Source organism: Macaca mulatta, chromosome 16, assembly GCF_049350105.2.
Source record: "Macaca mulatta isolate MMU2019108-1 chromosome 16, T2T-MMU8v2.0, whole genome shotgun sequence".
NCBI lineage: Eukaryota > Metazoa > Chordata > Mammalia > Primates > Cercopithecidae > Macaca > Macaca mulatta.
This window is the reverse complement of record NC_133421.1, coordinates 12,034,736-12,062,630: the sequence shown is the minus strand read 5'-3', so window position 1 is coordinate 12,062,630 and position 27,895 is coordinate 12,034,736. Positions and strand designations below refer to the sequence as shown.

The 27,895-nt window shown below is 39.8% G+C and overlaps 1 protein-coding gene across 12 annotated transcripts; it reads left to right on the top strand.

Moving 5' to 3' along the window:
- The first annotated feature begins 98 nt into the window (after positions 1-98).
- Positions 99-27,895, top strand: MYH2 (myosin heavy chain 2). Of its 12 annotated transcripts, none has more exons than XM_077969585.1 (40): positions 99-457; positions 677-719; positions 2,161-2,384; positions 2,486-2,629; positions 4,915-5,071; positions 6,283-6,310; positions 6,394-6,508; positions 6,607-6,699; positions 7,243-7,306; positions 7,421-7,519; positions 8,571-8,674; positions 9,198-9,336; positions 9,702-9,820; positions 9,910-10,059; positions 11,173-11,343; positions 11,467-11,776; positions 12,407-12,474; positions 13,643-13,730; positions 13,818-13,935; positions 15,376-15,499; positions 15,587-15,723; positions 17,157-17,412; positions 18,971-19,213; positions 19,305-19,481; positions 19,564-19,709; positions 19,793-19,883; positions 19,966-20,355; positions 21,174-21,300; positions 21,987-22,105; positions 22,247-22,443; positions 23,180-23,363; positions 23,440-23,605; positions 23,704-23,828; positions 23,988-24,296; positions 24,385-24,588; positions 25,163-25,288; positions 25,381-25,551; positions 25,635-25,739; positions 25,861-25,956; positions 27,611-27,893. In XM_077969585.1, exons 3-40 carry the CDS (start codon positions 2,181-2,183, stop codon positions 27,761-27,763), a joined length of 5,817 nt encoding a protein of 1,938 aa, XP_077825711.1. In that variant the 5' UTR covers positions 99-457; positions 677-719; positions 2,161-2,180; the 3' UTR covers positions 27,764-27,893.

Here is a 27,895-nt window from a genome sequence, read left to right as displayed (position 1 = left end):
AAAGGATCAACAGGTAAAAATTAACTGTCCACAAAATTAAAATACACAGTTGTATTTTATTTATGTGACTTAACATGTGAAATATGCAAAAGTGATGCAAGGCAAGCCCGAATGGTATGCCCAGCAAAGCCAAAAAGAAGTTCCGAGGGAAACCAGGTATCCTGGCTGCCCAGCCACAGCCTTTATCCCCCAGCTTGACTCTTTCTTTCGGATCATCTTCTCAAATTATCCATAGGAGATTTATTCACATACTCAATAAGAAAAATATTTCTAATTATATCCAACCATTCTTAATATGAATGAGAATTATGCAGGGACGCTAGATTGCCAAGAGGTATTTTGCCAAACAATTCCTTTTGACTTAAGAAAGAGGAGGCAGCTGCATTGTTTCCATAGCTATCCATATAAAAGAGCCCTTGGAATGAGGCTGACTCGTCCTGCTTTAAAAAGCTCCAAGGTAAGTGGGAGCAGGACGGGCCTTTCAAGAGGGACACCGGTCACACCGCCCAGTGTCAGCAGCAGCTGCTAGTTCTGGTACTGCTCCTTCTGGAACTGCACATTTTACCTCTATGAATTTTGTTACTTCTGTTTACAATAGCAAGTAATGCCATAAATGGGATGTTTTTCCCTCTCTTTTTGGTTAACTAATCAAGTGCTTTTCCCTTTTCTTTTATAGAACTGTCTCACTCCCAGGCTACATCTTCTCACTTGCTAACAAGGTAAGATTTGGACTAACCAGTTCCTGGAGGAGAATGTAAGAGGCTCTGGGATGGATTTCTGTCACTCAGCAACCTTTCAGAAAGTGCTTGTCTCAGTAAATACCCTCTAACAACTGTGCTTCAGGAAAGGGGTGACAAAGGGAGGACTGTCTTTTCAGGACAATGCACACATCCTCATTTACGGCTCAAGCATTGGTGGAGTGACATTTGAGCAGGGGAATTGCTTTGAATAAATATATTGTCTGTGCAGGAGAAAAAGAGTCTACCCTCAGATTCCCTGGCCAAAAATCTCAAATTTGATAAAAATGCATCCTGCTGTTAGAATTCATTTAGTAAACATAATATCCAACAAAGTCAAAAGGAAGTAAGTAGGACAATCCTTCCTTTAAACTTCTTAAAGCCCTTGTAAAAAGTCGCCTTACACAATGCTGAGTGCTGTGGCATTTTTCTTATATATAATAGAGGTATTAATATGCCCTCCCACTACATACTGCATTTCTAAAGGGAGAGACTAGGAGAGATGATTCAAATGAGTTTCAAGTAATTTGATCATGTAATGACTGCGGTAGCGTTATTTTCCAAACCTTTCATTCTACTGATTCCACTGGCAATCTGCAGATCACATAGAATGGAGCAAACAGGGCCTGCATGCTTCAAAGGAAAATTTGGAATAGCAAAGGGAGCCCTTTGATGTAGAAGAATGAGGTTAACGTTGGCTATTGTTTTTATCCTTAATTAGTTTAAAGGGGTTAAACTGATGAACTGTATTTAATATGCAAAAAATTATGTCAGAGAAACTATACTAAGCACCTAACCTAAATGAAAAAAAAGGGAAACAAAATGATAATCTCCAATAAAACACTGAACTTGAACAAATCTGGCTGAACAGGTAAAGGAGGAAATAAAGTTCTCCTACATTACATTCAAAACATGGAATTTGGTGACACGATAATTCATGACATCTTATATATAAATGGTAGCCTGAACAATTTCAAGTTACTTTTTCAGTCATCATTTGAACCTCTTTTTCAAAGTATCTTCACCATATATCATGGGTTGTGAATTAAGAATGGCGAATTTATAATCCCTATTCTAAAGATGGAGTCACTTAGGCTCAAAAAAACTCAAGTGACATACCCAAGGTCACAAGCTACTTGACAGCAGCACTGGACTGTAACTCAGTTCCCGATAAGGATGTGAGTCTTGGAGGATGAAATAAGACAATAGATGCAAAGCCCTGAATACGGTATTGGGTACACAGAGACCACCTGATGCATTTTCGCTCTTGTGATTATGTTTGTCTCAGTAACTATAGTATGGTGAACGGTAGACCTGTCTAGTGGAATTTCCAACTGGGCCTATGAAATACAACAAATATTAAGATTTATCAGTACACACGGCAATCCAGACTCTCTAATGTGAAATGTTTTATCTCCTTTAGGACCTCAGAGTTCAGCAGCCATGAGTTCAGACCAAGAAATGGCTGTTTTTGGGGAGGCTGCTCCTTACCTCCGAAAGTCTGAAAAGGAGCGCATTGAGGCCCAGAATAGGCCCTTCGATGCCAAAACGTCTGTCTTTGTGGCGGAGCCCAAAGAATCCTTTGTCAAAGGGACCATCCAGAGCAGAGAAGGAGGAAAAGTGACGGTGAAGACTGAGGGAGGAGCGGTGAGTAGGATCCCAGGAGCTTGCCACATTTTATTGATTTTTGTTGTTGGCGTTGTTTGGTCACTCAATTAATGTAAACGGTTATCTTTCCTGTTTACCAGACTCTGACAGTGAAGGATGATCAGGTCTTCCCCATGAACCCTCCCAAATATGACAAGATCGAGGACATGGCCATGATGACTCACCTGCACGAGCCTGCTGTGCTGTACAACCTCAAAGAGCGTTATGCAGCCTGGATGATCTACGTGAGTACCCCCTGCCAGCGCTCTTTATAATCATCCTCATGTACCCTATCATCCCGCTTCTTCCACTGAGCATAAACAGGTCACAGGTAGTGACCCATTTCACTTTCATCGTAGCCTAAGTAGTTAAAAGGCTTCATGATTGCTATTGTAAAGCACAGCTCAACAGCCAGCCCTTCCTCGTTTTTCCATCCAAAGCTGGGGAAGGCCACTGTCCATGTTGACTGGGTTTGCCATGAAACCCTTAAGCAGGCATTTGAGCAGCTACTGCTTATATTTCAATCACAGGTTATCTTCCCCATTCCTCTTCCCCACTCCAGCCACAGAATCATCCAGAGTGAAAAGATAAACATGTTTTAACACTTGAAACTATTTTAATTTTTTTTTTTTTTGAGACAGTCTCGCTCTGTGTCCCAGGCTGGAGTGCAGTGGTGCGATCTCAGCTCACTGCAACTTCCACCTCCTGGGTTCAAGTGAATTCTTGTGTCTCAGCCTCCAGAGTAGTTGGGATTACAGGCATGTGCCACCATACCCGGCTATTTTGTGTGTGTGTGTGTGTGTGTGTGTGTGTATTTTTTAGCAGAGACAGAGTTTCACTATGTCGCCCAGACTGGTCTCAAACTCCTGGGCTCAAACAATCCACCTGCCTTGGCCTCCCAAAGTGCTGGGATTACAGGCATGAGCCGTCATGCCCAGCCTACAATATTTTTGTTCTTGTTTTTTTGAAAAAAACAAATTTCACTCATTTTCACTCCCCTAAAATAACAGCAATTTGTATCTGTGTGTTCTGGTCCCTTCTATCTGGAATGTTACTTCCTCGATGAAACCTCTCCCACTTCCCCAAGCAGTGACATATTCTGTCCTTTTGTTTCTGTCCCTGCCTTAACACTGACCATGTTTCTCCTTGATCATTCATTTACATGACTGTCTCCTACATAGACTGGGGATTCCTCAAGGGACATAATCTCATTTATCAGGTCTCATTTCTACTGTCTGGCAAAGGCCTGCACATAATACACATGCAGTAAATATTTTTAAACCAAATTTATTATATTTTTGCATAGTTTAGTCAGTGCCGATATTTAGCTAGGCAACACCTATACAAGTGTATCTAGTGTTGATGGTCAGCATCTCAGTCTAACTAGTTGGTGCCTGTCTTGAATCAATTGTCAAAGATTTTAAAAATCCTCCTATTGGCCGGGCGCGGTGGCTCAAGCCTGTAATCCCAGCACTTTGGGAGGCCAAGACGGGCGGATCACGAGGTCGGGAGATCGAGACCATCCTGGCTAACATGGTGAAACCCCGTCTCTACTAAAAAATACAAAAAACTAGCCGGGCGCGGTGGCAGGCGCCTGTAGTCCCAGCTACTCGGGAGGCTGAGGCAGGAGAATGGCGTGAACCCGGGAGGCGGAGCTTGCAGTGAGCTGAGATCCGGCCACTGCACTCCAGCCTGGGCGACAGAGCGAGACTCCGTCTCAAAAAAAAAAAAAAAAAAAAAAATCCTCCTATTATAGTAATGATGTATATATATCATTTTGTGTTCTATTTCCTTATAACTTAAGAATGTTTTGTAGATATTTTCCGAGTGTTGCTGTATACTTTCGTGTTTACTTTTTTAAATGCCTGCATCATATTGTCTTAGAAGATTTACCAGTTCACCTAACCATTCCCTTACTGCTGGCCACTTAGCTTATGTCCAAATTTATGTTCTCATAAATTTGAATTATCTTAATGCCGCAAAGAAAATATAAACCATTTCCATAAAACAATGAAAAGTTTCATAGCACATGTGTTTAATAACATGTATTTCTTCTTCTGCTATGTAAAAATCACTGTGAAAAGCCCTGAGGAGAGCAATAAGAAATCTGAATTGTAGTCGCTTCCCTCAGGATTCTGCCATTACATTGTTGAACCTGCCAACTAGTTTTCATGCTGATACCTTGAAGAAATAAGAGTACTTACTTAAAGTGCTCCTTTTTGTTAAAATTCAATTAACTTCCAGACTAGCCTGGGCAACAAAGTGAGACTTTATCTCTACAAAAAGCCTATACAAAATTAGCTGGGCATGGTGATGCACGCCTGTAGTACCAGCAACTTGGAAGGGTGAGGTGGGAGGATTGCTTGAGCCCAGGAGGTTGAGGCTGCAGTGAGCTGAGGTAGCACCACTGCACTCCAGCCTGGGTGACAGAGCAAGACACTGTCTCAAAAACACATTCAATTCATAAGTTAATTCCACAAATAACAGGAAAGGTCTTTGGGTACTTATTCTTTCTTTTTCCTTCTCATAGACCTATTCAGGTCTCTTTTGTGTCACTGTCAACCCCTACAAGTGGCTGCCAGTGTATAACCCTGAGGTGGTGACAGCCTACCGAGGCAAAAAGCGCCAGGAGGCCCCGCCCCACATCTTCTCCATCTCTGACAACGCCTATCAGTTCATGCTGACTGGTGAGTGAGCCGAATGCTTTGCGAGTGCATAAACTTTTAGAGCAGAACCATAGGAGAAAGAGACTCGAGGCAATCTCAACACATTCTTTGAGATCATCCCTTTTAGTTGAGGCTGGTATATTTATGAAGCAGAAGGTCCAGGAAGGGGAGAAAGGCTGATTTGTAATCCTTAATATTACATAATTGCTAATGATCTCTTAAACTTTGAAAAGATCAACAGAGGCTGGCCATGGTTAGTTAGTATACTTTTGAATGACTCAGAAACTCAAATAAATATGAGCAAAAATACAAATATTTCTGTGTATGTATATACACACGTACACTCATGGACACACAATCACACATACAAACTGTGTCTCCATTACTATGAGCCAAAAAACGGAAGAGTAAAACTTGTCTCTCTAGTTTTAGTCTCAGCATCCTAAATTGTGACAGATTAAACAGTCTCTCTATATGAAGGATGGCACAGTGCTATTGCCCTTTTCCCAGAACCAACCTGAACAGGCTCGAGATTTAAGGTGTATTTGGTATTAAGACAGTTAGATATTGAATCTGCTTCCTACAATTTTGTCTTGGCTAGACCAATCTAAACTACTTGTGGCACCTTGAGAAGAGGCTTAGAGAATTCCTGTTCAGAGAGAGTAAAACATCAAAACAAAATTTTACCTTTTCCTAAAAATAGGACCGAAGCTGTATTTCTAAAGCTATCACCTTCACTGTACTTACTCCTTCTCACACACTAGAAATATCTCTGATGCTCATTCTTCAATACTTCTTACACCCACAATATATAAGTCCCTAACTTAAATTGTCATCTAAACCTAACCAAAGAGCCGAGTCTACTTTTTCAGTGTTTATTTAGTGATCAAGTATTAAAAAGAAAAAGTCTGGTGCTTCAGGAATACACAGCTGGGTGGTCATCACTTATAGAGTGGCTTTCAAACATTTTCCTCCATCTTAGAATCTTTTTCCTCAAATGAAATATTTCTTGGAAGATTTGAACATAAAACCAGTACAAATGATGGTGTTCTGTTTAAATGGGGGGATGTGTGCTGAAGTTGGGGAGGAGAAAGTGGTAGGTCTAGAGCTGGCCAAGCCCTAAAGGTTGCAAAGCCCAGACTGCATAATACTAAGTTCATTCCTTTTTACTTTACTTATCATTTGCAAATATGTAAGAAAACAGTACTAAATGCCTACAATTTCTTTTGTAGACCGAGAGAATCAGTCAATCCTGATCACGTAAGTACATTTTATGCTTTCTTTACACGGCCGTGATAGCTGCTAGCTTTGAGACCATATCTGATTGAGTTTTGATTTCACAGTGGAGAATCTGGTGCAGGGAAGACTGTGAACACCAAGCGTGTCATCCAGTACTTTGCAACAATTGCAGTTACTGGGGAGAAGAAGAAGGAAGAAGTTACTTCTGGCAAAATGCAGGTAAGTCTGATTGTCACAGTCACAATCCAGGCTCTGTTGGGACTCTCGGGTAGGAAATTCCCAAGCCCCAGATGCAAGGACTGCTCTTGCCTTTGCAGGGGACTCTGGAAGATCAAATCATCAGTGCCAACCCCCTACTGGAGGCCTTTGGCAACGCCAAGACCGTGAGGAATGACAACTCCTCTCGCTTTGTAAGTCTTTTGGACACTCGAACAGACACTGCTCACTGGTCAAACTTTATGAGATGTTTGTAAATACATTCTCTGAATCTTGTTCATTCCCATTGTATTACATCATTGTTCTTTCCTTTTCCTCTGAGCATGTAATAATGTGGATCAAAACCCCATCTTGAAAGATACATGGCCTTTTTCCTGAATTCTTTCTTATCTGTCATGATCTATAATTATTCACAATTTTAAAATTTTAAATTTACAAATAATAATTGTACTTATGAAATACAATGTGATGTTTTGATATATGTTATATGTATATTATGGAATGATTAACATGCTAATTAACATATCCATTACTTCACATACTTAATAAATATTTATGATTTTTAAATCTAAGATAAAACTCTTCTACTTATAAGACGGGAGATACACCTTTTTCTACCTGATACAAATACTCTCTGAATTGATTTAATATTAAAGCACTAGCATCAAATGTTTTGAATTTCTCAAAGATTTAATATTATACAAAAACAAGGTAGTAATATTAGTTTTTATTTCAAGGGTAAATTCATCAGAATCCACTTTGGCACTACTGGAAAACTGGCATCTGCTGATATTGAAACATGTAAGTGTTCAGATATCTTTAAAATCATTCCTGATTCTTATGACCTAAAAAAACTGACCACACATGTCACATGAATTTTTACACTTTTCTTATTTGTTATTTGTTTCCTTCCAGATCTGCTAGAGAAGTCTAGAGTTACTTTCCAGCTTAAGGCTGAGAGAAGTTATCATATTTTTTATCAGATTACATCGAATAAGAAACCAGAACTAATTGGTAAGAAATGTCATAATTCTTTCCCAGAATTACTGCATCAGTATCTATCAATGCATAGTCCAACCTAGTATTCTGTGACTGAATTTTGTCAAGTTTATATGCCATTTTATTTTTTAAAATAGCTTTGTGAGTTTGGTAAAAATTTATATGTGCTTATTAGAAAAATTCAAAGGAAAGTAAAAGGAAAAGTAAAAATAACAACTCTAATTCCTACTACTGTGAAATAACCACCATGAACACTTGGATGAATATCACTCTAGTTATTTTCTATATACATATCTCTACATATAGACACATACATACAATTTTCATAACTGAAATCGTGGTTACATGCTCTCCTGTAATCTACTTTTTTACTGAGCAATTATATATCATAGCTTTTTCCATGTCACTAAATATAGCTCCACATCATTATTTCCAATGGTTGCATAGTGTTTTATTCTAGAAAGAAGCACAATTTACTTAACCATACCCTCTTTGCAGATAGATTATTTCCAATTCTGGATTGTATATAATCAACACTATAGTGATACAACTTTTCCCACTATGTGATTATCCTCTTTGGATTACAATAGTTTTGTTTGTTTGTTTGATGGTTGAGACGGAGTCTCGCTTTGTCACTCAGGCCAGAGTGCAATGGTGTAATCTCAGCTCACAGCAACCTCCACCTCCCGGGTTCAAGCGTTTCTCCCTGCCCCAGCCTCCTAAGTAGCTGGGATTACACACATGCGCCACCATGCCTGGCTAATATGTTGTCCAGGCTGGTCTTGAACTCCTGACCTCAGGTGATCCACCTGCCTTGGCCTCCCAAAAGTGATGGGATTACAGGCATAAGCCACTGTGCCCAGACATTTTTTTTTAAAATAAGGTTTATAAGAGCACCATGACATCAACTTCAAGGTGTTTGCAATGGTGCCCAATATCCTTTAAATGCCTCTTCAGTGCCCATCAATCATCAACCAAGCATCATAGTGCCTCACAATTTGTCCAGAAATCTCGTTTTAATGAAGAAGATAATTATGCTTATCTTTGCTCTGTTTCCTGTACTTAGAAATGCTTCTGATTACCACGAACCCATATGATTACCCATTTGTCAGTCAAGGGGAGATCAGTGTGGCCAGCATCGATGATCAGGAAGAACTGATGGCCACAGATGTAAGTAGAATACAAGAAAGTCGGAATTATTATGGTCGGTCAGAGTAATGGTGATCCAGATAAATATTCAGTGTCTAGTAGAAATGGCAAAGGAAGATTCCAGGATGCAAATGGACATGCTCCCTGGAGTCAAATGAAAAGAGTACGATGTGCCCCTACAGCATTTTACTTACCCGTTAACATTCTTCTAAAGATCTGTCATTTCTGAATTTCTAAACTATTTTTTTTTTGCAATTGACTTGCATTACATTCCTACCATCTCTCAAAATAACAAGTTCCTTAGAGTTACTATCCTTATTCTCTGTTCTAAGTTCACGTTTTGAATCTTCAGAGGGTATGCACCTGTAATTCTAATGCTCTGTGCTGGCCTTTGGTTGACCAACTCTCTATATACCCAATCTAAGGGGTTCCTTGTCTCCCATTAGTACTGATAGTTTCCTCAGGCCAGCAATGGAAGTGTGCACTATTAATAGTAAGCGTGTGGATCACAACTTAACAGCTATCCTATTGGTTATATTGACAGAGTGCTATTGATATTTTGGGCTTTACCAATGAAGAAAAGGTCTCCATTTACAAGCTCACGGGGGCTGTGATGCATTATGGGAACCTGAAATTTAAGCAAAAGCAGCGTGAGGAGCAAGCAGAGCCGGATGGCACAGAAGGTATCAACTAAGTCACCCACACGATCTTGCATTTGTTTGAAAATCACATTCTTAACTTGTTACCCACGAATCTTCCTAGGGAAGGTAAACTCACTTTTAAGAATTAAGTTTGAAAGTATCTGTATACCTAAATAATATGCCACGGGAAACATAAGCACTAGGTAGATGTTTCTTATAATTATTGAAGTTCTTTAGGACAAACTACCCCATAATCAAAAACTTGAACTTAGTGAAAACATGGGTAAGGATACTCGGAAAGAGATATTTGAAACACTGCACAAAATACTTGTAGTTTAAAAAATATGTTTAAGGAAGTGCGTTTCTTTGGGCCACAATAACACTGTTCTACTCTTTCTTCTTTTTAGTTGCTGACAAGGCGGCGTATCTCCAGAGTCTGAACTCCGCAGATCTGCTCAAAGCTCTCTGCTACCCTAGGGTCAAAGTCGGCAATGAGTTTGTCACCAAAGGCCAGACTGTAGAACAGGTAGGTGCATAATTCCAATTAACTGCCAAGGATGAAAGCATTTTCACAGGCCTCTAATAACTTTGAGAGTTATAACTTTGTCTTTCAAGGTGACCAACGCGGTGGGTGCTCTGGCCAAAGCCGTCTACGAGAAGATGTTCCTGTGGATGGTCGCCCGCATCAACCAGCAGCTGGACACCAAGCAGCCCAGGCAGTACTTCATCGGGGTCTTGGACATTGCTGGCTTCGAGATCTTTGATGTGAGTTGGTAGCTGGTTGGTGACAGGATTTTATAGTGAGGCAATGGAAATATCTATATGAAGGAATTAGTGAAGACTATGACCTTTTCTTACCACCACTGAAATTATTTTAAGCCTTAAAAGAGAGTAACTGGGCAGTTACTGTAGTAGCAATTCCGCTTCTATAAAAAAACAACAATGCACTTAATAAGGACTCCCCAACTTGCTATATGATCCAAAGGGAGTTCTGAATTAGCTTAGTGCAGTGGGATTGAAGGTCTATTCTAAGAAATACTCAGAGACAATAAGAGCTGAGAAACATTAATAATTTAGAGTCAGCATTAAAAAATGCAATTAGCTTTTAAGACTCAGTATGATATCATGAAATAAAAATTCATATTTGATTATGAAATATATTTTTCTTGATTATAGTTTTTAAGAAGTTTACTTTTTTTTTCTAATTATACAAGCAAAACTTAGGGCATTGCAGAGGACATAGAAGGTCCCAAGGAAAAAGATTCCACATAATTCTACTATTTATATGTAATAATAACATTTTGGTGAATACCAAAATGGTGTATTTTGGTATATTTTAAAAATATAAATGTGTATTGTCATACTTTATATAATACTTGGTATCTTGATTTTTTTTTTTTCATTTCACATTAAAGAATAACCCAGGTGGCAATTATTGCTCACTTGCCATGCTGACCATGTGATTGCCATGCAAGATAGACTCCTCCCAGGCAGCTTCTCAGGGGTTGCAAGTTGGCTTTTAAATGAGTCAACAGAAAACTGTAAACCTTCTGGAAAATGTAGAAGATAATGGGAATAAACACAGGATGATTAAGTAGGTACTCAGGAAAATACCTGAATAAATTTAAGCAAACACAGGAAAAGAATATCATAATGGTAGGATTTTCTACAAAATGACAGCAGAAAAATAGTAGCTTCCATATGCCCTCAAACCTTCCATACTTTTCACCTTTTATTTCAAAGTCTCTTTAATCCAATGATTTTTAACATCTGTAATATGAAGGCTCTTGGACACATATTTTTAAAATGGAAAAATTCTGTATTTTAAAAAAATGCTCAATTTGCTTAAGAGAGAAGTAAACATATCTATTTATTTAGTTCAACAGCCTGGAGCAGCTGTGCATCAACTTCACCAATGAGAAACTGCAACAGTTTTTCAACCACCACATGTTCGTGCTGGAGCAGGAGGAGTACAAGAAGGAAGGTATCGAGTGGACGTTCATTGACTTCGGGATGGACCTGGCTGCCTGCATTGAGCTTATTGAGAAGGTTGGTTTTGCATTTCCGAAACCATATTTTGTGGCCACTATATTATTCACTGCTTTTTATTTTAATTCTACAGACAGAAAAAAAAAATAGAAGTGCAGTATTGTGTTGTGGTCTGCTTTTTAGCCTATGGGCATCTTCTCCATCCTGGAAGAGGAGTGCATGTTTCCTAAGGCAACAGACACCTCCTTCAAGAACAAGCTGTATGACCAGCACCTGGGCAAGTCTGCCAACTTCCAGAAGCCCAAGGTGGTCAAAGGCAAAGCTGAGGCCCACTTCTCTCTGATTCACTATGCTGGCGTTGTGGACTACAACATCACTGGCTGGCTAGAGAAAAACAAAGACCCCCTGAACGAGACTGTGGTGGGGCTGTACCAGAAGTCTGCAATGAAAACTCTAGCTCACCTCTTCTCTGGGACTCAAACTGCTGAAGCAGGTAATGCTCAAATGTTAATAATACTCTCTAGGTATTACAAAACGTGATGTTAAATTTGAAGCTAGTGATCTCTTAGGCCTGCAGAAGGGTTGCAGACCAAGCCCCTGGTTCCTCCAAGTATTGAATAGATAGGCAGCCTTGTAATCACATATTTGTGGCTCACTCCACTACTGACAGGAGCCCTACTGCAGAGTCAGAGAGGAATTATCAGACTGTCAACCAATGAAAAGCCTCAGCTTCTACGATTCTCTCCTACTTCTTCCTCCACATCTGCAGGATATAGAGTATCTGAGGGTATAAATCTTAAGCAACAGAGTGACAAACTTCTGCCTCTCAGTACTAGCTTCTATTGATGATTTTTGAAGTTAGTGCTCCCCACGTGTCCTAATATTAGGGAATCCCTCTCTATACGGTCAGGTGAATATCCCTGGTCTCATTTCCCACTGGAGAAAGAATCATAGATAAGTGGCTGCAAACTTAGTTGAAAAATAAGATTCATTCAGGCTCTATCAGAGAGGCCAGCAGGGTAGAAAAAAGGCTGCACTCGATGAACACGGAAATCAGCAAATAGCCAAGAAGTAGCCCTGCCAATTCAAAACTGTAATTATTTTCTTCCTTCTTCTTCAGAAGGTGGAGGGCCCAAGAAAGGCGGTAAGAAGAAGGGCTCTTCTTTCCAGACAGTGTCTGCCCTTTTCAGAGTAAGGAAGAAATTGTTTTTGACATTCTCCAATTACTTTGGGATTTTTTTTTTTTTTTTTACATGGGTCTGTTTTTCTGAATTTCTATTTTTGTTCTAAGGATATATTTATCTATTCATGTACTAATATCACATTACATTTATTAAAATTACTTTATAATACGCTTTGACATCTTGCTGGGCAAAATTCCCCTCATCTTTTCTTTTTAAAATTTATTTTTTATTTCAATAGGTTTTGGGGGAACCGGTGGTATTTGGTTACATGCATAAGTTCTTTAGTGGTGGTTTCTGTGCTTTTGGTGCACCCATCACCAGAGCAGTGTACACTGTACCCAATGCGTTAAAATTTGCTTTGAAAAGTACAAGATCATTCCATGAGTAGTTTAGAAAAGGACTGATAGTAACTAGTGACTCTGTTGATCTAACTTTGGAAAGAAGGGATTTAAATTACTCAGAAATTATTAGTTCACTTTTCATGCTGAGTCAAATAATGAGAAATATTTTATAGAAAATTTTATAGACCATAATACTCTGTCATTCACAATCTAGCTGAGCCATGAAAAAGAGCAATGACATGAACTCAGCGAGACCAAAAGACATCAGTATGGCTAATGAACTCATGAATTCTAGCAGCAAATCTGTAGTGCAACTAATATGTATCCTTGCTCTTCATCGAGTCAATTTTCAATTATAATTGGTAGGATTGCTCCCCTGTAGATAATCTTTATCCCCAAAACTTGATAGAGCTGGAAAAGAGGAGCTGTATTATAAGGAAAAAGTCCAAATGTGGTGCAGGCTTCCATTTCCTTATTGGAGAACTATGGAATTGAGTAGAAGAAAGAGCGATCATCTTGCATGGGAAGGCAATGGCCTTGTAAATGTATGTGTATGGCCAGGGACCAGGGTAGGAAGAAGGATGGTGTTGGTATAAACTGAAAAGAAGCACATGCCAGGATGCTTTCTGTGTGTAACTCCTGGAAACTCAAGTGCAGAAAGATCTATTGAGGAGGAAAGTGCATCTCAGGAGAAGCATTCAAAGTGTTGCCTTGTATGAACGCAGTCCATACTGGTCATTCAACTCAGCTATAGATATTGATTTTATAGACATTAATGACTGCTCATATCCATGTCTAGACTCTAAGATGACAGGATTTCTCCTGATTTTACAGGAGAATTTGAACAAGCTGATGACCAACCTCAGGAGTACCCATCCTCACTTTGTGAGATGCATCATCCCCAATGAGACTAAAACTCCTGGTAAGAAGTTCTATAATGAAAGGGCAAAGGGTGACTGCCACACCTCCTTTTTAACAGCTCTGCAGTGAAATAAATATGCATTTTTAGGTGCCATGGAGCACGAGCTTGTCCTGCACCAGCTGAGGTGTAACGGGGTGCTGGAAGGCATCCGCATCTGTAGGAAAGGATTCCCGAGCAGAATCCTTTATGCAGACTTCAAACAGAGGTCAGTTTCTCCTGATTATGGTGTATTCTGAAGTTTAATATGAACAAATTTAATGCAAACAAAACAATTTAGTGAAACGCATGCCTCTACTTGTTAGTTTTGTCACAAAAACAAGTCAAAAAATGACAAGCCTCAAGTCTCGAACACTTTTTTTTGAGACAAAGTCTTGCTCTGTCGCCCAGGCTGAAGTGCAGTGGCGTGATCTCAGCTCACTGCAACCTCTGCCTCCTGGGTTCAAGCGATTCTCCTGCCTCAGCCTCCCAAGTAGCTGGGACTACAGGCATGCGCCACCACACCCAGCTAATTTTCGCATTTTTAGTAGAAATGGGGTTTCATCATGTTGGCCAGGCTAGTCTTGAACTCCTGACCTCAAGTCATCCACCGGCCTTGGCCTTGCTCTCCAAAAATTTTGGGATTACAGCCTGTGCCACCATGCCCAGCTTCAAACACTTTTAAAATGTAAATATGCAACTTTTAAGCACCTTGTGGAATTTTCACTGGATTCGCCAGGCTCTTGGCTTAGCTCATAGATGTACACGTTAACTCCAATAATGATAAGAACGACCTTTTTGAGGGCTTAATATGTTTAGATTATCTTGTTTAATCCTCACAAAAACACAGCAGAGGTAGGTACTCTTAAGACTTCATTTTATAGATGAATAAGCTGAGGCTCAGGGAGATTAAGGTACTTGCCCAAAGTAACAGTTAATAAGTGGTTGAGCTAGAAACTCTTCCATACAAACATAACTATTCATTTTCTGTCATTTCCTTTGGTATCATCTATGTTCGTCTTTTTCTCTCACATATTAGATTCCCAGTGTTTCCCGGACACAGAAGGAACATGTCACAATGACTGTTCCTCAGGTCCTTTTTCTCCTTTCTAGATAAGCCCATCTTGAGAATCAAAGAAAAGGCAGAGGTGGGGAAGGACTGGGTAGCAGCTGCTAGGAGCTGATCTCTCCTAGGTCTAGGTCAGGTGGCACTGACAGAGAATTCCAGGGCTCAAGATCCAAAGCATGTCTAAGTTTGATTTTAGGTGATTAGGATAGTTCCAAATACCTAAAGTGTACTCTCTACCAAATTCTTCAATGAAAAGTAGTTCTCTTGGATTCAGGGCCTTAAAAAGCAAATGCATCTAGTAAAGATAACACATTGCATTTTATTGGTTAGACACACCATAATGTGTGCCTTTCCTAAGGCAGAACCCTTTCCTAAGAACAGGGTCTGATGAGACAGAAAGGAAAGTTGCAACTGAGGGAAAGGCAGTGGAGTAAAAATTGGTTGCCAAAGGGATGACCATTCATATAAACAATGTTCTCCCTGTGAACAAAGAATAATATTTTTTTAAAAGCTCTGCTTTAAAAAGTGAATCATTTAATGTTTAGCTACGATTTGTGTCATCAGTAAACTGGTTTTTAAAAGTTATATGTACTTTAACAGATACAAGGTATTAAACGCAAGTGCAATCCCTGAAGGACAATTCATTGATAGCAAGAAGGCCTCTGAGAAGCTCCTTGCGTCCATCGACATTGACCACACCCAGTATAAATTTGGACACACCAAGGTAATACTCTGTAAATCCTACCTGATGCTATTCCTGTCCTTTTGAACTTCATTAAAGCTTCTGATCTGCAACTCTTACCACACATAGGTCTTTTTCAAAGCTGGTCTTCTGGGGCTCCTAGAGGAGATGCGAGATGACAAGCTGGCCCAGCTGATTACCCGAACCCAGGCCAGGTGCAGAGGGTTCTTGGCAAGAGTGGAGTACCAGAGGATGGTGGAAAGAAGGTATAAAACATTATGTTTATTCACATATTCCGTCTTCAAAAACATATTTGAAATGGCTTACAATTAAGACTCGGCTTATGATAAGGACACTAAAGAAGATATGAATAAGAGTCCTATAATGAAGTGGGAATATACATGTACCAGAAAACTTAAGGAAGGAACCATCACCTTCTGACTGTATGGGTAAAAACTTGAGAAGCATAAAGTGTGTGTACTTCTTACCTAACAAGATAAAATACACCAGTGAGTAAGCAGAAGCAAACCTTTGCCCTAGCACTTGTTTCTAATGTGAATTTATTGGACAGATCATTAGATAAGAATCAAAGAAAAGGCAGAGGTGGGGAAGGACTGGGTAGCAGCTGGACGTTGACCTGCATAACAGACAGTATAGTCAAGAGTGGTTTTAACACAGGATGCAGAGACAACTTTTTCCCTCCGATCATTTATGTTATCAAACTATCATGGTTTAAAATATTAGGGGCCATTTATCTGTGAAAGACTTTTTGCAGTAAGTTAACACAACGTCATCAGGGAATGTTGCTTTTCGGTCATCTAATCTGATGCAAGGACAGAGTTCAAAGACTATAGAGCCAGGTGTCTCAAAGTACAGGATGTATGTAACCAGGACCATTACTCCATGCTGAGAAAGGCATTTTACATTGCCACCTATACATCTACACATCTACATATGTGTATGCAGATATATAAATAATTTACATGAAGCAAATTTTATTTTTACCACTTGTAATTATGCTAATGTTTTCAACTATATTCCATTTCATTAAAAACAATAAATTCTGGTCATGATCCATGATACATATATATTTGGGTAACTGTCTATATATGCGGTAATTAGTTGTAAAAATCATTTAGATGAAAACAGAAGTGGTATTAGAGAGTAGAATGCAACATTCACACAACATCAATATATAATGCCAGAGATTTTTGAAGAAATTCTGAGTTTTTAAAATCTCAGGCCCCACATATCCCTAAAGAGCTGTGTCCCCCTTCACTGCCCTTAGTGGTGTTTTAGTAGCAATGTTTGAGAAGCACTCATGTACAGCAAGGCTCCTCAAAGGGTGCTCCTTGGACTTGCAACATCAGCGTTCCTTGCAAACTTGTTAAAAGTGCCAATTTTCAGGCCCCACCCTAGATCTTCTGAATCTGAATCTGTGGAGGTGAGGGTCAGGAGTCAGTATTTTCACAAGCCCTTCAGGTGATTCTTATGCATGCCAAAGTCTGAGAAGCAGTGATGTAGAGAAATGAGTGACCTTAGCAAGACCTTGACCATCATCCCAAAATAGAATTTCTTTCATCTGCATGTTTGAAAGCAGAGTAGGAACAAGGTGGAGCCAAATCTCCAACTCTCACTGCCAAGGTTTCATCTCATTTCATCAGCCACACAATACTAATTTGCATCAATTAAATTTCAGGGAGGCCATCTTCTGTATCCAGTACAATATCAGAGCCTTCATGAATGTCAAGCACTGGCCCTGGATGAAACTCTTCTTCAAGATCAAGCCTCTGCTGAAGAGTGCAGAAACTGAGAAGGAGATGGCCACCATGAAGGAAGAATTTCAGAAAACTAAAGATGAACTTGCCAAGTCAGAGGCAAAAAGGAAGGAACTGGAAGAAAAGATGGTGACACTGTTGAAAGAAAAAAATGACTTGCAGCTTCAAGTTCAGGCTGTGAGTTGGAATATCACCCTTGGTATCACTAACCAGGATGCAAGTGCTAGGACTCTGACCACTGTGGGCCATGAGTTTGGTAATTGCATGGGAGACACTCATTGGAGGCAAAAGGTTAAAACACTCCAATGGTGCGAAAAGGTCCAAACGTTCCTCCATTGCCCAATAACCCCCAACAAACCAGTACCAAGGCAGTAGGTAGAAAAGTCCCTCATTTTCCACTGTACACAATTTCATCAAACCACAAGATTTTTGACTTATTTTCCCTTTAAATACAGTCCTTAAAAATGATTTTAATATAACACAGTCCCAAATAAAATATGAAGGGGAGGATAGCATGGAGAGAGTAATATTTTTCTGAAACTTCCTTGAACTTCTAGATGTCCACGGGTCTTAAATTAGAATAGGAACAGCTGACAGCACTCTACATCCAATTTTACTGAATTATCGTGTGATATTGATCTAAAAAACTCAGACTCCCTCTTTCTAATCTGTCTCCACAGTCAGTGTCCCATCATGTCACACCCACATTGTTGCATCAGCACCAAAGTTGCTCAACCTACTTCCCAATTCTCTCTTCTTCCATTCAGCCTGCTCACTGCCCTCTCCTGAACTAATCATTTGAGAACTGCTTCCTTCAACTTGAGACTATAATTTATAAGACTATGTTTTATTTGGAGTGAATTGAATTGGTCTACTTATCACAAAGTCATATTTTTTTCTGTTAAGACTGGTCTCTCTGTCAACGTTGAGCAGTGTAATAACTCCGAGCAGTGTAATAACTCCTAGATTACAGAAGGAAAGAGAGCCCTTCCAATCTATCCTGTATTCTCTTCTGTTGCCCCCAGCGATTTATGCGGAATCTGTACTAAACCACTGTATTCATTGCATGGTTATACACAGCACCCTGCATTGCTTAATGTATTCAAAGGCTGATATGGAAGATTACTGATGAGTATATATTCCAGTGTCTCCTTCATTTCCTGCCTGCCCGGACCCCCTTAATTGGAAACAGCAGGTTGCCAGGAATTTCTTGATTACTTTATGTTTCAACTTGAATTTAGTACATCATAATCAGGAGCATCCTCCAGTACTACAAAAAAAAAAAAAAAAAAAAAAAAATCAGTAGCAGCTGTATCTTGAATTTGTCCTGCTAGAATGCTTCCCCACACCCCTCCTGCTCCTCTCCACAATAAGTTGATTTCTGCAAAAGCAAATCTTGCCCCTCTCTCAAGGCCCAAGTCAAATAGCAGTTCTTTCATGAAACCATCTCTGATCCAAATTCTCTGATCTGTTATGTCACTAATTACTTTCTACATTATTTTCTAATCTACTGTAGAATACATTCTTTTAGGGGAACAGAACAACAACTGGTACATTTTGGCTTACCCACATGTGGAAAATGTATACAGTAGGGTGGTTCAAGGAACAAGAATTTGTGAAGGCGTAAATAAATGAATATAGGAAAGTCAAAAGATCAAATGCAGAAACATACACTCTTATCATTGTAAAGTATTTCATTCTTTCTTCCCAATTTTGATCTTGTTTCCAACTTAAGGAAGCTGAAGGCTTGGCTGATGCAGAGGAAAGGTGTGACCAGCTGATTAAAACCAAAATCCAGCTAGAGGCCAAAATCAAAGAGGTGACTGAGAGAGCTGAGGATGAGGAAGAGATCAATGCTGAGCTGACAGCCAAGAAGAGGAAACTGGAGGATGAATGTTCAGAACTCAAGAAAGACATTGATGACCTTGAGCTGACACTGGCCAAGGTTGAGAAGGAGAAACATGCCACAGAGAACAAGGTATCAGTCATATTCTGAAATACTATATAGGGGTTCTGCCACCCAAATAAGCTGCTTTAGAACAACTAAGCTGCTTTCTTCACCTTTGTAGGTGAAAAACCTCACAGAAGAGATGGCAGGTCTGGACGAAACCATCGCTAAGCTGACCAAGGAGAAGAAGGCTCTCCAGGAGGCCCACCAGCAGACCCTGGATGACCTGCAGGCAGAGGAGGACAAAGTCAACACCCTGACCAAAGCTAAAACCAAACTTGAACAACAAGTAGATGATGTATGTCTAGTATCATCAAGGACATTATTTTCTTCTAAAGGAAGATAAGCATTCCTTCTGATTCAACATTATTTATATTTAGCTTGAAGGGTCTTTGGAGCAAGAAAAGAAACTTCGCATGGACCTAGAAAGGGCTAAGAGGAAACTTGAGGGTGACTTGAAGTTGGCCCAAGAGTCCATAATGGACATTGAAAATGAGAAACAGCAACTTGATGAAAAGCTCAAAAAGTAAGTAAGAAAGAATTGCTTATGGATTTGCTTCCAACATTGGATACGGACTAAATTGTTGTCCTTTGCTACTTTTCTAAAAGGAAAGAGTTTGAAATCAGCAATCTGCAAAGCAAGATTGAAGATGAACAGGCACTTGGTATTCAATTGCAGAAGAAAATTAAAGAATTGCAAGTAAGTACATGATTTTCATCAGTCTGGCTCGGAGGCAGTTATGATACAAAGAAGCTGAGTTTGTATTTTGCACCATTTCCAGGCCCGCATCGAGGAGCTGGAGGAAGAAATTGAAGCAGAGCGGGCCTCCCGGGCCAAAGCAGAGAAGCAGCGCTCTGACCTCTCCAGGGAACTGGAGGAGATCAGCGAGAGGCTGGAAGAAGCCGGTGGGGCCACTTCAGCCCAGATTGAGATGAACAAGAAGCGGGAGGCTGAGTTCCAGAAAATGCGCAGGGACCTGGAGGAGGCCACCCTACAGCATGAAGCCACGGCAGCCACCCTGAGGAAGAAGCACGCAGACAGTGTGGCCGAGCTGGGGGAGCAGATTGACAACCTGCAGCGGGTCAAGCAGAAGCTGGAGAAGGAGAAGAGTGAGATGAAGATGGAGATTGATGACCTTGCTAGTAATGTAGAAACGGTCTCCAAAGCCAAGGTACTACAAGTTCTGGGAAATTGTTATTGAAAATAATGCCTTACGGACACATCATAGTTTACACAGGGCACTTTTTACACATAAAGTCATTTGTTAATTGCAGTAATTCAGGGAAGTAAGCACAAAAAAATCAGTGTTTTTACTATTTCCATTTAACAAATAAAGGATCAGAAATTCAAAGAGGCCAAGCACTTTGACCCATCACACCATTAATAAACGACAACACCAGTTTTTGAATATAAGCCATCTGTGTTCTCCAAGTCTCCAGTTAGAGAACAAAGGTCTCCAATAATTTCAAGGAAATTGAAGTGAGGAAACTTTCATCATACATAAAAGCAATGAAGTATTTTGGAACATGCTTTTAGCAAATGTACATTATACAATTCTAACAAAATCTTAAAATTAGAACATAACCTTAACATTTTCATATTAATATTGAACAGAGCTTCATGATCAGCTTTCATAAAATATAAGAAAAATTAGCCAGGCATGGTGGCGCGTGCCTGTAGCCCCAGCTATTCAGGAGGCTGAGGCAGGAGAATCGCTAGAACCTGGGAGGCGAAGCTTGCAGTGAGTCAAGATCGCACCACTGCACTCCAGCCTGGGGAGAAAGCAAGACTCCGTCTCAAAAAAAAAAAAAAAAAAGAAAAGAAAGAAAAACTTTTATGCATTACATTACATACAAGACAATTTGGTTTATTTTCTATATTAAGATAAATTTGTATTTTTTATTTCGGGGAGAAGGTTTAGCAACTGCAAAGGTGATTATTATTTGCTTAAAAGGTCTCTGTTTTCTTCTTTTACTTTTTCTTCCATAGGGAAACCTAGAGAAAATGTGCCGGACTCTAGAGGATCAAGTGAGTGAACTGAAATCAAAGGAAGAGGAGCAGCAGCGGCTGATCAATGACCTGACTGCGCAGAGGGGGCGCCTGCAGACCGAATCTGGTAACGCTCCCCTCTTCTGTGCAGCTTCAGGGTGGAGAGGATGCAATTAAGAACAACTGATTTGGTGATGTGGGAGCCTAATAATAGCAGCTGAGAACATGTCTAATTCACCAAACGACTCAGACACCTGACCTGTGTGCAAGGTCATCTTGGGACAATGCTGGAGATAAAGGTTTCAATTGAACAGCATCAAGCTCTGTTCCAGAATGGCCTTGAGTATTTGTTCCTTGTGAGGACGTTGGGATTAGGGGTTACTCCAGCATGAGTCCAGGGCTTCTCTTTCAGGCCAAGTTTCTCTTTATTTTATGCGGGTCAACTAACTTCCAGAATGGGGCAACAAATAGCCCAGTCTCTCAAAAGTCTATGGAATGGGAACTATGTAGAATTAGACATTTTCGCTTACTCGTTGACAGTCATCATGAGGTTTCGTACGGTATTATAGAATCCTGAAAGAATCAGTGATGGAAAGGACAAAAAGAATTTAAGCTGTATTTATTCATTCTGATTGATCTGAAAGTTTCACCATAAAAACTGAAAACTTGGCACTGAGCATGAAGATGTCAGCATAGAATTCAACCATCTGAGCACTCAATTTGGGAAAATAAGAGTCAAAATTTCTTTCTAACATGGGCTTGCAGAATCTTGTTTTTCACTTAAAAAATGGTGCCATTTCTTTTGTCCATCAGGTGAATTTTCACGCCAGCTCGATGAAAAGGATGCTCTGGTGTCTCAGTTATCAAGGGGCAAACAAGCCTTTACTCAACAGATTGAAGAATTAAAGAGGCAACTTGAAGAGGAGATAAAAGTAATTATGACTCTAAGACAGACTTTTCCCATATGAGCTGATTCTACATGGAGGCTGTTATACCAGCTTTCAAAAGGTTTTGAAAGTTAAGAGTTAAATATTTAAATATCCAGTAAAATGAAGGTGTAACTGTCTCCATAGGCCAAGAACGCCCTGGCGCATGCCCTGCAGTCTTCCCGCCACGACTGTGACCTGCTGCGGGAACAGTATGAGGAGGAGCAGGAATCCAAGGCTGAGCTGCAGAGGGCGCTGTCCAAGGCCAACACCGAAGTTGCCCAGTGGAGGACCAAATATGAGACGGACGCCATCCAGCGCACAGAGGAGCTGGAGGAGGCAAAGTATGTGCACAGATAGGAGAGAATGAGCAGAAAACTTTGCATATTGAATCAGAAAAACATGACCTTTGAAGATTCAGTGAATTAGTCCACAAATGCTCGTTAATTGGCTTCTATGTGCCAGTCACAATCAGGCCCTGAGAGTAAGACATGAATAAGTCAAATATGGTCCCTGCCTTATGATCCGAAAATCTAGTTAAGAAAACAAAGAAAAGCAAATAATTACACTGATAATTAGGGGCCTCACTGTTGTTTGTCAAGCACAATGAGTTTATCGCTGCATCAGGGGCTTGTACCTGCTGTTCCCTCTGTCTGAAATACTCTCTCCACAGACTTCCCTTTGGCTCACTCTCTGACTTCTTTTAGCTCTTGACTCAAATATTATCTCTTCATGGAGGCCTTCACTGAATATCTAGAATAGTTGCCCGCCATTTACTCTATTTTATTTTGCTTCACTGCACTTATATCTGTAAGGTATTATTACAATGTTCTGATTTGCTTATTGTTTACCTCTCTCACTTATTTGTGATCTTCATGAGGCAGAGACCTTTTTTGTCTTGGTCACTGCTGTGTAGCCAGTGTCTAGTTCATAAAAGGGGCCCATCGATATATGTTGAAAGAATGAAAAGTGGCTGGGTAGCATTATTGTGAAGTTTCTAATACTCTTCAGTGTGTGTGGTAATAGCTCATAATTCATATTATGGTTCGCTTCTCTCTGAAAACACGTATAATCTTCAAGGAAGAAGCTGGCCCAGCGGCTCCAGGCTGCTGAGGAACATGTAGAAGCTGTGAACGCCAAATGTGCTTCCCTCGAAAAGACGAAGCAGCGGCTGCAGAATGAGGTCGAGGACCTCATGCTTGACGTGGAGAGGACAAATGCCGCCTGTGCCGCCCTTGACAAAAAGCAAAGGAACTTCGATAAGGTAATTCCTCCAGCATCCTCTGCTCTGTACTCTACTGTTTTGTCTTTACAGCAGGTAACAGGTCTTGGTTTTTCAGATCCTGGCAGAATGGAAACAGAAATATGAGGAAACGCATGCCGAGCTTGAGGCCTCCCAGAAGGAGGCCCGTTCCCTTGGCACTGAGCTGTTCAAGATGAAGAATGCCTATGAGGAATCTTTGGATCAGCTAGAAACCCTGAAGCGAGAGAACAAAAACTTACAGCGTGAGTCCCTATCACATTCAATAATATTCATAACTTGGAAGAATCTTTCCCCTACATCATGTGTTTAACCAAATCCCTACCTTTTACTCAAACGACAGAGGAGATTTCTGACCTCACGGAGCAGATTGCAGAAGGAGGTAAACGTATCCATGAACTGGAGAAAATAAAGAAACAAGTGGAGCAAGAAAAGTGTGAACTTCAGGCTGCTTTAGAAGAAGCAGAGGTACATGTAAAATTGTGCATTATAAAAAAATTTGGAAAAAAAATTAGGTACATCTGCATAGAGTGAATAAAAAGACACATAGCACAAAATTATTGGTGTCCAGAAAAACTTCATAAAGCTTTTGGTTCCTTGCTGATGTCACCTCTTGCTGTCATTAAGGCATCTCTTGAACATGAAGAGGGAAAGATCCTGCGCATCCAGCTCGAATTGAACCAAGTCAAGTCTGAGGTCGATAGGAAAATTGCTGAAAAAGATGAGGAAATTGACCAGCTAAAGAGAAACCACATTAGAATCGTGGAGTCCATGCAGAGCACGCTGGATGCTGAGATCAGGAGCAGGAATGATGCCATCAGGCTCAAGAAGAAGATGGAGGGAGACCTCAATGAAATGGAAATCCAGCTGAACCATGCCAACCGCATGGCTGCCGAGGCCCTGAGGAACTACAGGAACACCCAAGGCATCCTCAAGGTAAACGGGTCCCAAGAGATGGTTCCAGGACAATCGGGGTGCCTGCAACCCTGAGAACATGGTGTCTCAATGACGGTTTGTTTCACAGGATACCCAGCTCCACCTGGATGACGCTCTCCGGACCCAGGAGGACCTGAAGGAGCAGCTGGCCATGGTGGAGCGCAGAGCCAACTTGCTGCAGGCTGAGATCGAGGAGCTGCGGGCCACTCTGGAGCAGACAGAGAGAAGCAGGAAAATCGCAGAACAGGAGCTCCTGGATGCCAGTGAGCGTGTTCAGCTCCTCCACACCCAGGTGGGATTCAGCACAAAGAACTCCCCCGTAGTAAATTTTATATGTCAGAATAGATAAGCCTGAGTTTTTATAAGACAGCCAGACCTAATATGTCTACCAAATTTTCTTTGCAAATAATACAGAATAGTAATTCTGCATTATTGAGAAATCTTTCCCTGTTTTGCTTTGAAAAACTATTGTTGATTTGCTTCCTATAATATTCTAAGGCTGCCCATATTCTATTGTGTTAATATCTTTATTGGCCCTCATTATCAATATTCACATTTCATTCTGGAGAAATGGAATGTTATGTGCATGTCTATTATACTTTTATCCCTGTGAATGGTCCATTGGTAAATGATAATTATAAAATTATAGAGCTATTTGGTCTGCTTGTGACCTATGCACTTGAAGATGCTGAATATTCTATAATATTTCTATTTTATTTAATTGTACTACATAACACAATCCTTTAATTCTTTCATATTAAAAGGCATTTTTTGACTTGCAGATTTCTATCTGAATTTTTTTCAAGAAGTGGTTACCAATACTGTGGTAACACAATTTTTAAAATGTACAAACTCTTTCTAAACAGAACACTAGCCTGATCAACACCAAGAAGAAGCTGGAGACAGATATTTCCCAAATGCAAGGAGAGATGGAAGACATTCTCCAAGAAGCCCGCAATGCAGAAGAGAAGGCCAAGAAGGCCATCACTGATGTGAGTGGCAGGAACACTTGCCCACTGATTTAGCAGTAGGATTTCCTGACATCTATAACTTTCTTGGTTTTCTTGATTTATTTGCTATTTAGGCCGCCATGATGGCCGAGGAGCTGAAGAAGGAGCAGGACACCAGCGCCCACCTTGAGCGGATGAAGAAGAACATGGAGCAGACAGTGAAGGACCTGCAGCTCCGCCTGGATGAGGCTGAGCAGCTGGCCCTGAAGGGTGGGAAGAAGCAGATCCAGAAACTGGAGGCCAGGGTGCGTCTCCCAATATCTGTCTATTTCCATCTGCTTTCAGTGCCTGATTGGATCAAAGTTCTTAAGAGCCTACTTATTTGTAGGTACGGGAGCTGGAAGGAGAGGTTGAGAGTGAGCAAAAGCGTAATGCTGAGGCTGTCAAAGGTCTGCGCAAACATGAGAGGCGAGTGAAGGAACTCACTTACCAGGTACGGCAGTAGTTTTTAGCAGCTAAGCACTGGTCGAAGTCTATGTGAAATACTCATATGCAATGATGCAATAGTCATGTGCTTTAGTAATTAAGGTCCTGGACTTTTTATAATCTTTCAGACGGAAGAAGATAGAAAGAATATTCTCAGACTTCAAGATTTGGTAGATAAACTTCAGGCAAAAGTGAAATCTTATAAGAGACAAGCTGAGGAGGCTGTAAGTAATTTTAAGATTGAAGTCCTCAAATTAAGCTAATAAATAATTACTACCTCTTGTAGTAACCAAGCTGTTTGCTTTATAGACTTCTGCGTGCGTACTTAACATTTGTTTTTGTACAATAATTATTGTGTATCATTTGTAATATCAGTAGCTTCACTTTAAAAGTAAACTTTCAATCCACCAAGAAACCTGAAAAAAATTAAAAGCAGAAATAATACAGGCCATACTCTCTGGCCACAGTATGATGGAGTTGTAAAGTGATGATAAAATATAAGCAAAAATTCTTGGGTACTTAAATATTTAAAAAACTAACTTTCTTAAATAACTCTTGGTTTAAAGTGAAAATAAAAACATAATTACTAAATAATTATTAATTATAAGTAAATATCACAAGGAAGATGCTACTTTTACAAACCTACAGAATGTAGTCAAAGCTGTGCTTGGAGGCTAATTCATTGCTTTAAATGCTTTCATGATGAACCAAAAGTAAAAATAAATAAATAAATGGACAGTCCAATAAAGAAATTATAAATAATAATAAAACACTAGAAGAAGTACTGTTAAAAATAAAAGTAGAAACTGGTGAATTAGAGTATACTATTTTCTATTTGATAACTTCATTAATATTTGTAACTTCTGGAGAATTAACAAAATAAATGTATTATAACTAATTTAATCAAGGAAAATGAGACAGAAAATACAACATTAGAAATGAGAAAGGGAATAAGCTATACACATAGAGGATTACTTTTTAATATAAAACATACATCTATCAATAAAGTTGAAGCCCTGAAAAAAATTGATGGTTTTTCTAGGAGAATATAAATTACCAAGTTGGCTGAATTACTTCTGGAAATGGACCCAAGTCCAGATAGATCTTTCAAAATTTCAAGGAACAGATAATCCCCCAGCTATGTAGGCTGTTCAAGAGCATGGGAAAAGATGGAAAGCTGTCCAATTCATTTTAAGAAGCTCACATAGCCCTCATACCAAAACCTGTCCAAGAGAGAACAGAGGGAGAAAAACTAAAGGCAGTTTTACTCATAAAGACAGTTACAGCAAAGATAAATTACTAAGTAGTAAAAGTCTTACTTTATTAAAGGAATCGTCTTCCAGTGATTAAATAAGGTTAATTCTTACAATGTAAAGATTACCTAATATTAGGTAATCTGTCAATAGAATCATTACATCCAATGCAGGTGGAAAAAAGTAACCATTTTGAAATGTGCCAAAATGATACATGACAAAATCCAGTATTTATTTCAATTTTTAAAAACTTAATAAATTCATTCTTAATATGATAAAAAACTAACCCAAGTGAAAATCACCATCTTACAGCAAGCATTAACAACTATGACTTTAATATTCTTGCCTTCCTCTCTAAGCTTATATTTTTCTTCTTATTCTACTTGTGGTACATATGTATTATGTGTTTTGGTTGCCAAAATAGAGATGTAAGATATATATTATATATATATATGACACCAATAAATAAATCTTACAATTAATTTCAATGATAAGCCCTAGATGTTGCTTCTCCATAGATGCCTTTCTTCCCTTAGGTCTAAAGAAGAATCCTTTCTTCTCTTAGGTCTAAAGAGTCTAGAAAGATGTAAGTGTGAGTTGCTTACAATTCCATTTTTATTCTCAGGAGGAACAATCCAACACCAATCTAGCTAAATTCCGCAAGCTCCAGCATGAGCTGGAGGAGGCTGAGGAACGGGCTGACATTGCTGAGTCCCAGGTCAACAAACTGCGGGTGAAGAGCCGGGAGGTTCACACAAAAGTCATAAGTGAAGAGTGACCACGTCCTGATGCCATGGAGTGACTGAAGACAGGCACAAAATGTGACATCTTTGGTCATTTCCCTCTGTAATTATTGTGTATTCTACCCTGTTGCAAAGGAAATAAAGCATAGGGTAGTTTGCAAACAATA

Bases quoted from the DNA above. Each gene is read 5' to 3' on its own strand.
- MYH2 (XM_015118506.3), top strand. From the start codon at position 2,181: ATGAGTTCAGACCAAGAAATGGCTGTTTTTGGGGAGGCTGCTCCTTAC. The intron at 2,630-4,914 runs GTGAGTACCCCC...TCCTTCTCATAG, and splicing joins ATGCAGCCTGGATGATCTAC to ACCTATTCAGGTCTCTTTTG. The intron at 25,957-27,610 runs GTAAGTAATTTT...TTTTATTCTCAG, and splicing joins AGAGACAAGCTGAGGAGGCT to GAGGAACAATCCAACACCAA.